The sequence below is a fragment of the Myotis myotis genome, unplaced genomic scaffold, assembly GCF_014108235.1.
Source record: "Myotis myotis isolate mMyoMyo1 unplaced genomic scaffold, mMyoMyo1.p scaffold_m19_p_3, whole genome shotgun sequence".
Classification (NCBI taxonomy): domain Eukaryota; kingdom Metazoa; phylum Chordata; class Mammalia; order Chiroptera; family Vespertilionidae; genus Myotis; species Myotis myotis.
Window position 1 is genome coordinate 138,344,235 of NW_023416335.1, and position 18,325 is coordinate 138,362,559.

Consider the following 18,325-nt stretch of genomic DNA (forward strand, 5'->3'; position numbering starts at 1 on the left):
TACTCAAAGCTGGCATTTACGAATAGACCTGAACTTGGCACTGAAAAGGCAACAGCAAGCTCCTAAGTAAGTTCTATTATTTTTGGTATGAAATTAGGTGCATAACAGTCTTTATCTTTCTTGTTCAATACCCAATGGTTTGTTTTTCCACATCTTCCAAGAGGGAGGTTATATGCTTTTTTCTTTGCAGCCATAACACAGCGTTTCCCACCAAGTAGGTGTACTCTGTCACACGCTGAAGCTGTGATTTAGGAAGCGACACAGGAAATACTGTGCCGTCTCGGTCCCTGAGCTTCTGCTAAGCCAGCCGCGAAGCTGTCTCCTTGGCTGTCCGAACAGGCCAAAGGTCCTGTACAAATGAATGCATGGCCTGGTCTCCCCGAGGCCTCGTGATCCCCCTGGGAAGAAACTCACTTAAGTGGGATTCAGATATTACAGCAGAACATCCAAAGGTTACTGGGTTTTATTTCAGTGGAGCAAAGCTGCCGACCGCCAAAGAGTTTCCTGCTGTGGCCAGGAAAAGGGAACTGAAATTTGATGGCTACTTAGAACTCAGTTGGCTTGAAAATTGTGTTTTAAAATCCATGCTTCAAGGAAATATTTGGATCAATATGATTGTGTGATGGCATCTCAAAGGCATTGAAAACCTTTCAGCAATATATTTTCTGCTGCATGATTCCAAGATATGCTTTTATCTTTTTCTGTTGCCCTACCTATAATAATAAAAGCATAATATGCTAATTAGACTGGACAGCTGAACGACCTTCCGGACAACCTTCCAGACAAAACCGGGGCTGCGAGGGCCGAGTTCCTTTTACGAATTTCGTACATCGGGCCTCTATTCATTTATAAGGGATGAAAAGATTCATCACAAAACTTCTCTTTGCCAGGCAAGGTTTTAGTTCAGCCATGCAGCTTTTCTTAGCACACTTTCCCAGTGATTTAAGACATGGGAACCTGCACACCTCAAACCCTACAGAAGCCCTGCAGGGTTGCCCTAAGTCTTATTTTGGAATATTGATCTATTTTGACCTTTCATTTTCTAATTCCTTTTTTAAAAAATATGTTTTTATTGATTTTAGAGAGAATGAGGAAGGGAGAGAGAAAGAGAGAGAGAAAAATAAATTGGCTGCCTCCTACACACCCCCTACTGACGTTTGAGTCCACAACCCAGGCATCTACCCTGAACTTGGTGCATGGGATGATGCTCAACCAACTGAGCCACACTGGCCTGGGTCTTATTTTCAAATTTCTTAAAGAAAAACACTAAATCATTTTCTGGAATAACATATGGGAAAATTTCTAGAGAAAACTATTCTGGGAAAGGAAAAGAAAAACTCGTCAGCTGAATATAAGTTAAAATGGAAACCCCTTAAATATGTGTGTATTGTAGCTGATGGAGATCTTAGTAGCAGAAAAGGGAGTGAGGAAGGGATCATGTGGGTTTACCCCAATTTTCTTATAACTCCTGGGAGAAAACCTATTCTGAAACCAGAAAATACTGGACTAAATTTTGAAAAAAGTGGTCATTTGTTATGTCAAATGTGTATGCTTGTGTATTTATATTTACATATATGTTTAAAATGGGACCAGGAATATCATCTTAGCATCCTAAGACAATATTCTAATTTTCATAGATACCCAAGTTATCTTTATGCATATGCAGATATTTAAAAACCTACAACAGCTGGTGCAGCTCAGTGGTTGAGCGTTAACCTATGAACCAGGAGGTCACTGTTCAATTCCAGGTCAGGGCACATGCCCGGGTTGCAGGCTCGATTCCCAGTAAGAGGGTATGCAAGAGTCACCTAATCAATGATTCTGTCTCATCATTAATGTTTACGTCTCTCTCTCCCTCTCCCTTCCTCTTTGAAATCAATAAAAATATATATATTTAAGAAAAAAATAACAAAAACCCTACAACAAAACATGTGTATATATAAAATATTGTATTTTGCTTTCTTCTACATAACATACTAATATACATTTGCCATGTAATTATGTCTAAGGGCTGTCTAATATTCCCTTAAGTGGTAATATAAGTAAGTATTTTCTCATTATTGAACATGGTGTCCATTTTAAATATATTTTATTGATTTTTTACAGAGAGGAAGAGAGAGGGATAGAGAGCTAGAAACATTGATGAGAGAGAAACATCGATCAGCTGCCTCCTGCACATCCCCTAATGGGGATGTGCCCGCAACCAAGGTACATGCCCTTGACTGGAATCGAACCTGGGACCTTTCAGTCTGCAGGCCGACGATCCATCCACTGAGCCAAACTGGTTAGGGCCATGCTGTCCATTTTAATGTATGAAAACATGTTAGAGCAATTTGGCATCCTTGATTATGAAATCCCGTGTAGTTTAGCTACGAAGTCCAGAGGCTCAGCTTATTAGTGCTTCTGTTTGCAAGAATTCTTCACAATGTGAAATTTCACATCTCTAGATAGAATGCTTTTGCTGTGAGTGACCCTCATTTAAAAAAAAAAGATTTTGCTTTTAAATCTGGTATCCTTTTTACAAGGTACCTGGTCAGAAAGTCAACTTGATATGACTACTGTTTTATTGCATTTACCTAACTTTCCACTGGAGTTTGCTGCCTGTGGGCACTTGCTCAAGACAGTTAGCCAGGGGCTGATATATGGAAACCCCCTTAGCTAAATCAACTCCTCGAATCTATCACTGTAGCCCAGAGCTTCAGGAACTCGTTTCTGCTATTTTTCACTGTCAAAAGTTGATTACTTTGAAAGAGACTAAGAAAACAAAGTTCTGATATCATTCTTTGTCAAAGTAATTGTAGAGGGTATATCCTACCGTGATAGGTCCTATGAAAATGCAGGGAGAGATTAGGAGTTAAAAAAATGAGAAAGTACATGTAAGCCTTGATTTAGATTGATGCTACAGCTCCTTTTCTTTCATGGCTTGGCTTTTTAAACACCTTTGATGAATCACAGGGCTGCTAGATCCCATGAGAGATCACCTTGTCTATTCCCTTACCTTGAAGCAGGACGACAAATCCATGCCCCAGTTCTTATTTTTAAAAACCCTCCAGAGGAGTAGGCTCTTTTAGATTTCTGTTTCAACATTTAACACTGACAGGAAGGTCATCTTTGCTTTCTATGCCCGATTTAAACACCTTTCTGTTTGTTTGGACCTCAGTGGCTTCTGAAGGTCATTCTAAGCTGACTCAAATGGATATTTTGCCCCCAATTAATGAAATTCATTACTCAGTTTTCTCATTCAGAGAAAGAGATTCTGGTTTTTCTATCATGAGAACTCAAATCAGATGGGCAATTACCATAGATGCCACAGTCCTGAGACTTAAGGAAAGAGAGAAGGTGGTCTAGAAGCCAAGGGACTCTGGAGCATGTGAGTGTCATGCAAATCTGAAGCAATGTTAATAATAATCACTGTTTCATTCATAAAAACAGATCACGTAAATCTTAAACTCATCACTTGGTTAATGATCTGCATTTTGGGGGCTAAATATAAATGAATGAAACAAAATAAAATGGAACATAAAATGATAATCTAAACAGATTGTGCCTTTTAAGGAAGAAAGTGATCTTGGTTATTAATAAAACTAAAGGCCTGGTACATGGATTCATTGCACCCTCTCGCAATCCAGGACCCCTCAGGGAATGTTGGAGAGCCGGTTTGGGCCCCATCTCTGCAGGCCAGGCTGAGGGACCCCACTGGTGCACGAATCCATGCACCAGGCCTCTAGTTTGCATATAAGATCTTTGGTTAGTCTCTTCCTGCTCTCCCCTCCCTCCTTCCCTCTGAGATTCATCAGTCTGTTCCATGTTTCCATGCCTGTGATTTGAGCATCTGCCCCCTAGTGGTCAGTGCACATCATAGGACTGGTCGAATGGTTAAATGGTCAAACGGCTGCTTAGGCTTTTATATATAGATAGATAGATAAGGCATAGAAGGTGATGTCAGTAGTTTCCAAGTAGGGATACATTAGTTCTCAAATTTCACAGTCTCAGAATAAGTTTGAATAATCAGTGTCTTAAATTCTTTGGGAGATTTTAGCTTACCATTTACAAATCTTTGTTTAGGTGTGCCAGAACTTGCATTGAGGAAATGAATCATTTCCATCCTCAGTTCTGAAGAGAAATGCATATGATTTTATCTGGAAAGGACACACCCTGAAACATTTTCTTAGAGAACATATGTGGGACTGATATACTGAGAATGGGCGGGGCAGTAGGAGATGGCCGGTCGCCACATCAGGGCCAGGAAAGAAACAGTCCACTACACTCTCCCTGGTATGCTCCCTGCTTCTGCGTCCTACCTTCCATCCTGGCACTCAAATTAATGGCCGGAGAAGTGGCTCTGTGCTCCACTTAGAGGAGATCACACAGTGTCTCAAGCATTATCCTCTGTTGAAATGACACATGATGAGCTGGTTTTTGCTCCCAGTTACTTAAGTTCTAGCCCAGGACACTGACTTTATTATGTGCTGGACAGGAGGATCTGAAAGAGGGTTTGATCCTTGCTGTTGTGTACTAGATTTTTCCATGAAACCACCCCTCTGGTCACTTATACACATCCTGGTAAATACTTATTTCAGACTCAAACCAGAGTCCCCAAACAGCAGCACTGGCCTAAATCACTCTTAATTAAGATTCAGCTACGTCGTCCACCTCTTTTCTGTTTTTAGATTCAGCACTGTTGTATGCAGAGTAACAATCACTGGCATAAACAATTCCCTTTCCTCCACCACACCAACAGAGGAAGAACAGAATTCAGACAGCATGCATGCTATTTAAACAGACATCTTCCTGATCCTGATTACTTCTTCAGGACAAACCCCAATCCATTTGTTAAAAGGCCACCATAGTCACATGCTACATTTCTTTCATAAGTAAATTGCTTGGATCTCCTATACTCTTCTTAAACAATTCCTAGCCCCCAAAGTTAGGAATTTGATGTCAAGTCCCTACTGTAAAGGAATTTAAAGATTAAAAAAATAGCCTAGCCAGCGTGGCTCAGTGGTTGAGCTTCGACCTATGAACCAGTCAGTCAAGGTTCAATTCCCAGTCAAAGCACATGCCTGGGTTGCGGGCTCGATCCCCAGTGAGGGGTGGGGAGTGCAGGAGGTAGCTGATAGATGATTCTCTCTCATCATTGATGTTTCTATCTCTCTCTCCTATTTCCTTTCTTTATGAAATCAATAAAAATATATTAAAAAAATATTAAATAAATAATTAACATGGGCTTCAGAATGAAGCAAACCATGGATTTAAGTATCTGGTCATTACTTCCTAGTTATGTGATCTCAGACAAGTTTCTTAGCTTCTGAGCCTCTCATTTTCCTCATTTACAAATTTGCCTTAGTAACATGTATAAATCAGCTTGTGAGATTTAATTCAGCTAGTGTATTTAATTGTTTCAGATTCAAATTAAATTTATAAATTGTTTTTCTTACCAAAGGAATTGACCGACAATTAGAATTACAAAATTAGGAAAATTTTTTAAATTAAATCTTTATTGTTCAGATTATTACAGTTTTTCCTCTTTTTTCCCCCCATAGCTCCCCTCTACCTGGTTCCCACCCCACCCTCTGCCCTTACCGCCCCCCCCCCCCCCCGGTCCTCATCCACAGGTGTATGATTTTTGTCCAGTCTCTTCCCGCACCCCCCACACCCCTTTCCCCCCCGAGAATAGTCAGTCCACTCCCTTTCTATGCCTCTGATTCTATTATATTCACCAGTTTATTCTGTTCATCAGATTATTTATTCACTTGATTTTTAGATTCACTTGTTGATAGATGCATGTTTGTTGTTCATAATTTGTATCTTTACCTTTTTCTTCTAATTCCTCTTCTTAAAGGATACCTTTCAGCATTTCATATAATACTGGTTTAGTGGTGATGAACTCCTTTAGCTTTTTCTTATCTGTGATGCTCTTTACCTGACCTTCAATTCTGAATGATAGCTTTGCTGGGTAAAGTAATCTTGGTTGTAGGTTCTTGGTATTCATCACTTTGAATATTTCTTGCCATTCCCTTCTGGCCTGCATGGTTTCTGTTGAGAAATCAGCTGGAAGTCGTATGGGTACTCTCTTGTAGGCAACTGACTTTCTTTCTCTTGCTGCTTTTAAAATTCTCTTTGTCTTTTGCTCTTGGCATTTTAATTATGATGTGTCTTGGTGTGGTCCTCTTTGGACTCCTTTTGTTTGGGGTTCTCTGCGCTTCCTGGACTTGTAAGTCTATTTCTTTCACCAGGTAGGGGAAGTTTTCTGTCATTATTTCTTCAAATAGGTTTTCAATATCTTGCTCTCTCTCTTCTTCTGGCACCCCCATAATTCGGATGTTGGTACACTTGAAGTTGTCCTAGAGGCTCCTTACACTATCTTCATATTTTGTATTCTTTTTTCTTTTTGTTTTTCTGGTTGGGTGTTTTTTGCTTCTTCGTATTTCAAATATTTGACTTGATACTTGCAATCCTCTAGTCTGCTGTTGGGATTCTGTATAATATTCTTTATTTCAGTCAGTGTATGCTTAATTTCTAGTTGGTCCTTTTTCATAACCTCGAGGGTCTCACTAGATTTCTTGAGGGTCTCACTAAATTTATCAGCAGTTTCTAGAAAATTCTTGAAAAACCTTAGAAGTGTGGTTTTGAACTCTATATCCAGTAGTTTGCTGTCCTCCATTTCTGTCATTTGTTACCTGTTTCTTTGTCTCCGCATTTTTTATGCTTCCTTTTGTTGATAGAGTGGCTTTCTGTGCTAGATGTCCTATAGGCCTAGTGGCTCAGCCTCCCCAATTACCTGAGGAGGACACTCTTGGTGCACCCCTTTGTGGGCTTTTTGCACAGTCTTGTTGTAGTTGAGCCTTGATTGTTGTAGGTAACACTGGGAGGAATTGACCTCCAGGCCAATTGGCTGTGAGAATCAGCTGTGTCTGCAATGGGAGAACTTCTGTGCTGGAGAAACCCTTCTGGGGCAAGACTTGCTTCAGTGGGGCTTTGGTGCTCACTGAGTTTGCCTGCTGTGTGTGTCCCTTATGGATCTGAGGAGTTGTCATCTGGATGGTCCCACTCTGACCACTGGGTACACTGGCTCTTGGATCTCTAAGGAGGTGCTAATTTAGCCTCTGTCTGAGGCTACCCAGCAGGAGCTATGGAGAGCTCTGCAGATTCCTCTTCTTTGTTTGGGGTTTGGAGGTGCCCAGATAAGGCCCAGCTGTGAAGCAATGCAAGCTGCTGTGGGGCTTTGGGCCTTTTTTTAGGAGTTCTGGATCTCTCTGACCCAGCTGCAGTTTGTTAGGTAATTTTCAGATTGCAGAGGGCCAGGCCTTTCATATGCAAAAGCCTTTGCGAACAGCTTGGGTGTGGCGGGGTCTCAGGGAATCAACAGGGTGGAGCAAACAGCTATGGCTGTTCCTCAGCCCTGCCCTAAGAGGTCCTGGGTCTCAGTGTCCCGAGGTAATCGCTGCAAGCACCTCTGAGAGAAAGCCGCCCTTGAGTTCTGACCGATGCCAGACAGTCCAGTTTCTCCCTGTATGAGTCTGGGTCCCCAGAGACTTGCCCAGAACTAGAGTTCAGAGCAGTCGGGAGCTTGAGACTCCCTCCCGATTGAAAAAGACAACTATGTCCTCAGTTGCCAGCCCTTTCCACGTGCGCCTCTGTACCTCTGCACTCCACCTCCACAGCTCCTCTGAGTCTCAGTGTGCTTTCTCTTTCCTTCTAGTTGTAGAATTTCCACTCAGCAAGCCTTCCTGTGGTTCTGGATGATGTCCGTTTTGTCTTTTAGTTGTATTTTTGAAGTGGTTGTGCGAGGCAGCAATTTCTGGTGTTTACCTATGCCGCCTTCTTGGTTTCTTAATTAGGAAATTTTTGAAAAGGAAATATAACCAGCAGGTGGAAGAGATTGGCTCTGTGGGGGTCCTGGTGAGAATGAAGGACTCTAGGCATCACCTGATGGAAATACTGGCCATGCAGCAAACCAGGTCTAGACCCACTCATCCAAGGCTTTGAAAGTCATGATTGAAAATTACAATAGCTGCTCATTTAATAAAGGCTAGTGAACCCACTAAAATTCAGACCCGATATAAAGAGTTTAAAAATTTGGTAAATTGTATGTGGAATTGGTTGAAATAATTCATATAAAGATGAAATAAAAATCATCAGGCAGGAATGCTATAACTTATTGAAAATATTAAGTATTTGGATTTGAAGAAAGAATAAGCTGAGGACCAGACAATAAGGCATTTGTTATCCCCTGGTTTTATAAGATGTAGCTCCTGCTTTTTCTCTCCTTTTTCTCATAAGAGATAGAGTTTTGGGATGGAAGTCTAGGAAGAAGGTCATTTGTCACATTTCCAGTTGTAGTGCTTTCTAAGGGAACCATCCATTTTTGGCAGATTTATTGTTCTTTAAAAATTATTTCAGTAATGACAAAAACTGGGCAATTCTGCAGAGCTCAGTATCTTATCTTCCCTGTAAAGTGCTAGCAGGGAGCTTCTATTGTTTTATGAAGCAGGTGCTTAGAAAACTAAGCATACAATGATCTTTGTTTTTTGCAAAGAAATTTCTCTTATGTGTAAGTATACCTAATTAAACACTGCCTGGAGAACATTAAAATGTTTGATGGATCTTTGGGGTTTCAGATATAATAAGAAGGTAAGATGTCTTACATCCTGTTCATCATCATTCCTGATATAAGGACAAGTGATGGGAGAAATGGAAGCAATTATTTCCTCCTTCTAGGAACTTACAATATAATGAATGGAACAAATCAGAGGATGGGAATAGAGAGAACTGGAAACAGAAACATATGAACCCTATTTGGGATTTATCACAGATATATCTATGTCACAGAAAGACTCACCTGGAAAGCTTGGGAGTGGCTAAGAGACTTAGGAGTAGGGAGAGGTATCAAATTGAAGTAGGCTGTTGCAGCCCGCCCCCCCTCTCCCACACCTCCCTTTGTGCAGTGTGGTGTGGCCTTGGAGTTGGAAGAATTGGGGGTAAGAGAAACAAACTATGGGGTGTGTTCAAGTCTAAAATACCATTCCTAGCATAGCCCTGTAAGCTTTTTTTTCAGAGGAATCCAGAGTGATGTGTTTGTCTTTGGAGTCAGATCAAAGTGGGAGTTTCAGCCCTCCCATTAGTTGTGTGGCCTCATGTGATTTCCATTTTCTCTGAGATTCAATTTCTTTGTCTATAAATATGGGATAATAATGGTACCTGCCCTGTAGTGTTATTGTAAGAAGTACATGGGCTACCACACTTAGCACAGTGTCTGGCTCATGCAAATACTTAATAGACATGAGTTAAAACAGATTAAAGACAAGTTTGTGCTCTACTTGATTTTTTTCTAGTTGACAGAGATTTGAAAATTGTCTACCAAAAAGAAATGAAAGTGGCATTTTTTTTTTCCTAAAAGTAGCCTTTGTCATTTTCAAACATGGCTTCAACATGAGCCAAGTACCAGTGTGATAGTGCTTGGAGAGTCAATGCCCCCAAAAGAAGCATCCGTCTTCCCTCAGATTCTAAGGTAAACATTGATGTTGATTTTATATCAGGCAAGCATTTCAAATGCTGTCTGCATTCCCTCTTTGTGACCTAGGCTATCCAAAAACACATTCTAAAATATAAACAAAAACTCCAGGCTCTTGACCTGTTTTAATATTCTAATCTCGCTCAGTCTTTATTTTTTGACAGTGAGGTACAATTAAGAACAACCTATTCCTGACACGGTGCTGGTTCCTGCAAGACATTTCCCCCAACCCATCTCTTCAAACACAAGCAGGCAGCGACAGTTTAGGGAAGGGGCCTTTTCAGAATACTGATTTATTCATGTAGAAATAATATTTTGAAGTGAAGAGCAATTGGTTAACTTTGTTAAACATCCTCTCACCACATTCTGGAGCGTTTTGCAGCTTAGAGAATGAGATTTGACTAGGAGTATTTAAAAAAAAATATTTTCCCCTTATAGAATTGTCCCTGGAGCCTTCCACTTCACTCATGAATGTTCATCTCTACACTCTAGTGTTTTCCGAAGTCCACAAATTGTTGTTGCATATAAACTAATTATGTTCCACATGAAAAGAAAAATACTGAGTTAGAAGTACTTTTGGAAAGGCTGTTGAAAGCAGGGGCTCATTCTGAGAGGAAATCCATCATCTTTCACGTTGCCCTCTCAGCATTGGAAAGGTGTAGGGGGATGCTTTGCCCCAGGCTGGATTTGCTGGGCTCTGGGTTTTCTACTGCCCATTGCTCTCCTGTGTTTTCCAAGCCAGTAGTCTGCCAGTTGGGCTCTGGAGCCCAGGGGACACCCCAGGGGGCACCCTGACATACATCCCTGGCTCAGAATCTTGGCTAGGGTCCATTTCAGGGAGAAATAATTGCATGTTATTAGCAACTTGGGGGACACTTAATGTATAGCAAAACAGTAAGCTAAATGGTTTATTTGTTCCCCGAGTTCCCCTTTTGAAGAGATAAAGAAAAAAAGGAGATAGAACGAGCAGGGGAATTGCAAGTGTTGAAGTTGTTTTGTTTAAAGTAGATTGACAAAGGATTTTCCCATGAGCTTCCCCAAAAGCATAGGTGCTATTCCACTTTGCCTTCAGGCACTTAAAACCTGGGAAGGGTGGACAGGAGTGGGTGGAAGACACATATCAAGACCACCACTGGCCCTACAGTGAGAGGAAAAATACTCTGGAAACAATTAAATGGTAAAAACAGTAGATTTCCCCCTAAACTCCTGGCCTCACCCACAAAATAAGAATTCCTTTGGCATCAGACAAAGCTATGTTTCAAATACATTTTACATTATAAAATTTTGCTACTATTACTGACCATTTCCCAAGTGTAAATTGTAATCTTTCATTTTATACACTTTACAGTGCTAATTTCACAGGTATTTAATATATGTTTGGAATGAATAAATGGAAATTTATATTCCATTTAATCGTGTGTTTTTTTAATGGAAAGCAAAATGCCTCTGCCTTCATTAAATTCCTCAGCACTCATGAGTGAATAATAACATGTTTGTGATAATGAGTATCTTTGAATTTTAGGGCTTTGTATTCTGGGCAGAAATTCATGCTGAGTATTTATTAAATATTATTAAGAAGAAACAAAAATGCCATAGCTAGTACTGCTTTTCTTTTTTGCTATGTTGCATATATTTGCAATGTGTTATAATATTTGAAAGAGAAATATATATGTAGATCTTAACTAGTTGCAGGTTGTCAAAACTAATTGACCAAATGCTGATTCCCACCCCAGCCAAAAAAATAAAAAAAGAAGAAACTAAGAAAAACTAATTTGCATTAATTGTGTTTGTGTATGTCTACGTGTATCTGTATGTGTGTGGCTGAAGAGACTGAGAAAGACTGTTTAAAGAATATGGTGTAATGAAATAGTGTGGGCTGCAGACCTGTATTTGAATTTTAGCTCTGGCGTTGTTGGTATGAACTTGGACAAATTTCTTAGACTTTTCTGGGCTGCAGGTCTGTTACCCCTCATTCTGTAAACCAGGTTTAATCATCCAATTTTAAAGAATGCCATAAGAATGACTTTTGTTGGCACACAGCAGACTCTCAGTCTGCTCTCAGTCTTGCTCTTATTTGTGTGTATAGCCGAGGCAGAGAAGCTAAGGTAAACGTTAATGAAAGTGAATTTTGGAAACAAGGAAGCAGGACTGGAAACACAGGCCTTCGGGTGGTTGAGGTTGTGAAGGGAACAGGTTTAGGTCTGATAGTGGGGGAGCAATGGAATGTTCTCAGAGGGCATTTTGAACATGCCCAGGATCTCTCCTCTCACTTAATGCTCTAAATTAGAGTCTAAATTTATATTATTTTTAGGAAATTCACAATAAAAATAACAATATCAAATTTTCATTTAGAGACTCAGTGAAGAATTTGGTTTTATCCATTTGTTCCTGAAAAGTCTTTTTAAACTAGAAAGGCAATCAAATTGCAGTCCTATAGAGGAATATTTTAAGTTATTTGCTTTTTCCTACGATGTTATTGGAAACCACATCATGAAGCAGACAATACTTATTATGCATAACAATCATTATAATTGATCATTGAAATTCCGACCAAACACTCAGACTCAAGTAAACCAGAGTTATAGCCAAAGACATATAAAAAAATTAAATGCAACTTCTGTTATAGTTCAAAGGAAAATTATGTTCCAGTTCCATAAAATGGACATATAGATACTAAATACACTAAAATATGTCATGGTCTTAATATATTTTAAAATAATTCAGTACTATTATATCTACTATAGTATAAATCTGACTAGATATGATTAACTTAATTTTTGTTAAAATTCTTTGAAATTTCCTTTTGTAAGTGTTTTCATTTCCATCTGGGTACATTTCCATGATGTAATCAGAAACTTACATCATAGCTTTAACTAAATCTTAACTTAAGATTTAGCTAAACCCCAAGCTCTCTATGCATCATGGAAATAGTATGAAAGAAGGGTTACAGAAGAGAGACTGAGTAAGTCTTTACAATAACAAAATGAGAGAAAAACTATCATCATTTTTGTGACAGTCAACAAAAACAGTAACAATGATTTTGCTAAGCATCTATTATTATCAACATGAACTTAAAAGGAAAGTTTTGAAACATTTCACACAGGATAATAATCATCTCTCCCCAATTATTCATTCAAAAATATTTTTGCATGCCTCTTGTGTGCTTTCCCTCTGTGATCAAACTTGGTTTTGCAGTGACAAGCAATAGACATGGGTCCCTGCTGGTATGGGAACCTTCCTGGAATGCTATGGATCAAAATCAGTGTCTTTGTTGCATTTCTCTAATGTGATAGATTGTGAATGACAAGGCAGGTTCTTACTGGCATCCATGTTTTTCCTTCCAGCAATTAACCTTTTATAAGGCTTTCCGTTCAGGGCATTGATTTGTTGTATGCAGATTATTGGCAGTCATGAGTCACTGACTGACTACTAAGTGTTCTTAGAAATAGCATCAGTTCTTTCATGATCGTTGACAAAAAAAGATGCTATAAGGAATAATGAGTTTAACTCATTCTAAAGAAGTATCAAGTAACTGACCATTGGAATCTAAAAAACTTTTGCCATTTGATTGAATATGTATTCTTTGCTTTTCTGTGAAGTAAATGTTTTCCCAATTAGGCTTCAAAATGTGAATTTTTCTTACAAAATTGATTTTCTATTAAGGCACTAAAGTAGCTTCTCTTCCCTTCTGCTTGGATACTAATTAAATTATGTTGCAACTTGTTTTAATTCAGCAATCAATTTTTTTTCCATTTGCACTGGATTACAGAATCTCATTTAAAAATCAGTCTTTAATGAATTTTACACAAAGCAGAAGTGATAGACATATTCTCTCATGGAGACAAAACAGTACTGGTCAAGTTATGAGAAACACTCATTCAGAAAAGAAAAAAAAAGGACTCAAGTTATATTCTGGTGGTAGTATCTAATTTATTTCTTATGCTTTCTTTTTTCCTTTTTCTTTTGAAATAAGTATTACTGGAAGGCATGGGGATATAAAAGAACAAAATACTAAAATAGAAATAAAATACTAATATAAAAATACTAAGATAGGAACAAATACTAAAAAACGAACAAAATACTAAAATAAAAATGCCAAGATAAGTAGTACTGGTGATTGAAAAAATATACTAAATGCTTTGAAGAAGTTCTTGACTCTGGGGTGCAGGACTGAGACAATTTCTAAAATGATTATAAATAAAATTTACATATAAAAATGGAGGCATGGCTATTGATTGTAACATTTGAAGTATTTAAGTGAACATAGTAAATGAAAGGATTATTCTAAAAGTCTGAAGGTTGGTTTCAGGTTTGACTTATGGGTGGAGCAATGGAAGAACTGAATATACTAATTATAAAGAATGATTTTTGAGGCCCTATAATGAGAAGGGGAAAATGAAGAAAACATAAATGTCTCTCAAAACTCAGAGGATATACATTTATGTTTAAAAAACACACAAAAGAAATATAAAGATATAGCTGTCTGTAAGGTCAAATTCTGTGTTCATCTGTTGGGAGGTGGGGAAATGGAAGGAGAGAAAGTGGTCAATCAAGTAACCTAAAAATGGCAAGTGAACCTAAGCCAGTCAGGTGGCTCTGAGTATGTTATATAGAAAAATGTTGTTAAGTCAGAATGGAAAGCTCACCATAGATGTTTTCACCAGGGGCTAGAACCTAACAGGGGGAACAGCGTGCTTGTTTATAGCTCTTTCTGGCAGCTTCTCTCTTTAACACTCTCGGTATTTATATACGTATGTACGTAGCTATGTATTTGTTTACTTATTTAGTTATGTTTTTCTTTATTTTATTTTTTTCTAACATCATTTATTCCCCCTATACCATCTTCCACTCATTTTAAACATATACTTAGTAACTTCCAGATAAGGCTCCTTCCCATTTTTTTCTAAGTTATTTGCACACTGAAATGATCATTAAAATTACAATTCTTTCACTTACATACTCACTTCATCTCATGACTTTTATGTTTTTCAACTTTCTGGCAACATTCTATCAAAAACACTGGGTTGGAACTCAGTGCATTGGGTTAGCCCATTTAAATCCAAGTCTCTACCCGAATAGACTACCATGGTTAGTGGCTCTGTTGTAGATTCCAAAACTATTTCTTGAATTCTTTTTTCTCATTTTCTTTAATATCTTTAACTCCTTATGACAATAAAAATATTTTTTTGCACTGTTAGATGGAAACACACTAAAGTCATGAACAGAATTGCTCATGTAAAATGGAAAAATAAATTTTTAAAATCACGAGAACTAAAGTCCACCTAAGACTTCAATTTATTCTTGCAACTAGGATTTTTGGCAGTTAATGGGAGTATGAAAAGATAGAGCACATATCAGTGAGAATCAGTAATTCTTCAGATATAAAATGTAATTGGAATCTGACTTCATTTAGTATGAGAAAGTTTATACCCAACTCTAGTCATCCAATGATACTTTGTAAACTAGACATCTATTTCATGATGTTCTCCAGACCATGATAAAAGGAAATAGTCACTCAACTGAAAACCAAAAATTACTATTCCCGAGTAGAGAGTAAAGGGGAAAAACTCCAGAGTTTGAAGGTATGATTGTAGAATTATTTCCCATTAAAAACTTAGAGAGACTTTCAATAAGTACAAAGGTGGTAAGAAAAAGGATAGAGAAGTAGATATAGATATATAGTGGGAAAATGGAGGAGTGAATGGGGCAATGTAAAACAGGAGAAAGAGAACAATAAACTTGTTTACTGAGCACTTATTACATACTGGAGCTTGATACTCTAGCCCACTTCATCTGTAAAATAAAAGGTAGATAATGTTCGGCCCCTTTCTAGATTAAAAAAACTGAATTTAGAGAGCTTAAGTGATTTACCCAGTGTCTCCAAGCTGGTAGATTGGTCAGTATTGAAAGCCAGGAGTTGATTTTTAGATAGGACTTTATTCAGAAACCACTCTAGCTGGCAATAAGTAAGGCAAAGATTGGAATGAAGGAGAGAAAGGGGACAACACTAAATTCCACAAGATAGAAGCGGTATTGATCATTTTCACTTTTTTTTAAACATCTACTACAACTCCAAGAAGACAGCAGGCATAATAGAAACTCTCATGATGAATATTTTTTAATAAATTGGGTGAAAAGAGTCTTAGGGAAGAAAGAGAAAGAAATACAGAAAGAGGAAGAGGGCAGCTAAAGGCGTGAGAATGTGATTCCTCTGGCGCAGTCAGCCTATCCTGGATTCTTGAGTCCAACAAAACCTGTCAGCTTAGTGTCAAGCCTCAAACTCAGCCAATATTCAAAGAATTTTTGAAAGAGAAAAATTATTTGATGGCATGCATCCCTTTCACTCAAGGAATATACCAACTTTACAGAAACCCACTGGGGTTTGATGTTGGAATTCCAGGTCACTTGATAGTTACTAAATGGAGGCCAGTAGTGTGAGCCATGCAGTCTGGCCAGATGGGCATTGTGAAACACAAGTAGATTATATTCCGATATTCAACCAATAAACCAACCAAAACCCAGTCAATTAATAACCAATTAGTTAATAAATATTTGTTGTGGTCCCACTTTGCTAACCCCTAGAACTGAGCAATTTGTACAGAATCAAACATTTCAATAAAATATAAAAATTCAATGAAATAGCTCATGTTTCTGTTTTCATAACATGTTCAATTTAAAGTTGATGTTTTACTCATAGGTAAGAGCTACTTATAAAAATCATAAAATTTAAAAACTCAGTATTACCTTTGGGTTGCTCTTGAAAGTCCACAGTAGGGCTAAATCTATCTCATTATCCCAGAATCTAATTTTGACTAACTTATTTGGTTATGTTATTTATATTTCCTTCCAAAAAGGAAGCAGAGCTTAACTCCAATAATTTTGACTCCTTTTGTACAACCAAATAACTTTAGAGCACTATTGAAATTCAGTTTCTGTATAGCAATCACAAGTCTGTTCTAAAACCTCATGTCACTGTATTGACCACAGAAAACCTCAGGCTGAGAGGATTCCCAGGTGAGGGGCTTGGCTGAGTTTCTCGGGAGGCTTGGGCCACTCGCTGACCTCCCTGGTAGTCTGAAAGTGACCACATCTATGGAATTCCTGGTGGTCCTAAATGATGGAGGCTGTTGGCAATCTCTTGGGTAATGATAAACTCATGTCAGGATCCAAAAAATGACTGCAAAAGGCATTGCTTTAGAGTTCAGAGAAGCTAGGAGTTGTTTGCCATTCTGGTATTGGCCTATTGAGACTTTATCACAGAAAAATTCCAGTGCCAGGCAGGCACAGCATAATCCAATAGAACTGATTATTATGTAGTTTAAATGCACTAAGAATATTGAACTTCCCTTTTTAAATCACAGAAAAACCCTGGGTTAAACTATTCAAGCTGGGAGGAAACAATGTGAAGACTACTATAAAAATGTGAGCCATTTAAAAAATGGATTTAATATCAGCCCTTGTGAATTATATTTGATGTTTCACCCATCATGCTCGGATATCTTCAGGAGAAACAATGAACTGTCTGTGATATCCAGACATAATCAAGGAAAAAGTGCCATTGTATTTCTATTTAATAGCTAGAAAACCTGTGTAGCAATACAGAATGATAGTGGCAAAATACAAAGAATAAGATGATAGTTTACTGTAGTTCTAAAGAAGTACATGTGTGATAAGCTTTTAAAAGTGTGTGTGTGTGTGTGTGTGTGTGTGTGTCTGTCTCTTCAGGGAATTGTCGATAGACTCGGTATACAAACCTTTCTCTTTTCTTTCAAATAACACCCAGAAGACCTGTGTACTTTCTGATGAGGTTATGCAGTCCCCTGACCCTATTTTGCCAGCTGTCAGCAGCTGGACGCCCACATCATTCTGTAAAGAGCAGCTCTCAGTAGGTTATTACGTGAGTGGAACTGGTGAGTACAGTTTGTCATCTTTGAAATGCTAATGTTTTTCTTACCTCTTCCTTCTCAGCACTCTGCAGATCACGCCATTCCTCAGTTACATGACCGAAATCCACTGTGTTCATGGGGACTTTAAATTCCCCGATGATGTCATGCTTGGAGAAACGATCAAAATCGTACACAGCCATCACGAGGGTTTTGCCTCCCAATTCCGAATACGGCACCTAAATGAAAAGAGATGAGGATAAAAATCTGGTCACAAAAATGCTTAGAACACATTACTTGTTTACAATATTTAATTTTAATATTTATAAACTGACCAGGGAGATAATTGTGCTTTTGGTATTTTCTCAAATGGAATCATTTGACAAACCGCTTACAGCTTAAATTACTTGGGAGGAAATGGGGACTTCTCTTAGTAATTTATCACTTCATCCCAAACTTCTGGAAGCTGTTAGTATTATTAGTAATGAATCCTACTATTAGTCATGCTATAAACACTTCAAGATGAATACAATAATAAACCAAGCCAATTTGACTATATAAAGTTTTCCTTGCAGACTATTTCATTATTGTTGTTAAGTTATATTGTGAGAGTGTAACTTTTTCAAGGTAGATAACTTTCAAGCCACTTGATGCCGTATTATAATGAATTAATGATTTGCTAAAAGCTATTCTAGAAGTCTAAAAGGATATAAATGAAATTCACAAGGTGCCTCACCTACTCTCTAAAACAATTTACTGATTGACAAGAGCTGACTAGAAAATTGATGTTTTGAATATCAGGGATGCATTATAATAGAGATCTTAAAGTTCATTCTTAGGTATGGCACTCTTTAGGATGATTGGTGGCAAAAGCCAAGAACTGATGAATTCTCCAGCTGTTCAAATATATCTGGGACAGCTGCTATGG

At 38.1% G+C, this 18,325-nt stretch overlaps 1 protein-coding gene across 3 annotated transcripts in view; it reads right to left on the bottom strand.

Annotated features, from left to right (window-relative positions):
- The window catches only part of SYT1 (synaptotagmin 1), a 549,783-nt gene that overhangs the window by 122,124 nt on the left and 409,334 nt on the right, over positions 1-18,325 (bottom strand). For all 3 annotated transcript variants that reach the window (XM_036300651.1, XM_036300649.1, XM_036300650.1), the window contains one exon: positions 17,469-17,636. In XM_036300651.1, coding sequence (XP_036156544.1) covers positions 17,469-17,636 — 168 coding nt within the window. The remainder of the gene's footprint in view (positions 1-17,468; positions 17,637-18,325) is intronic.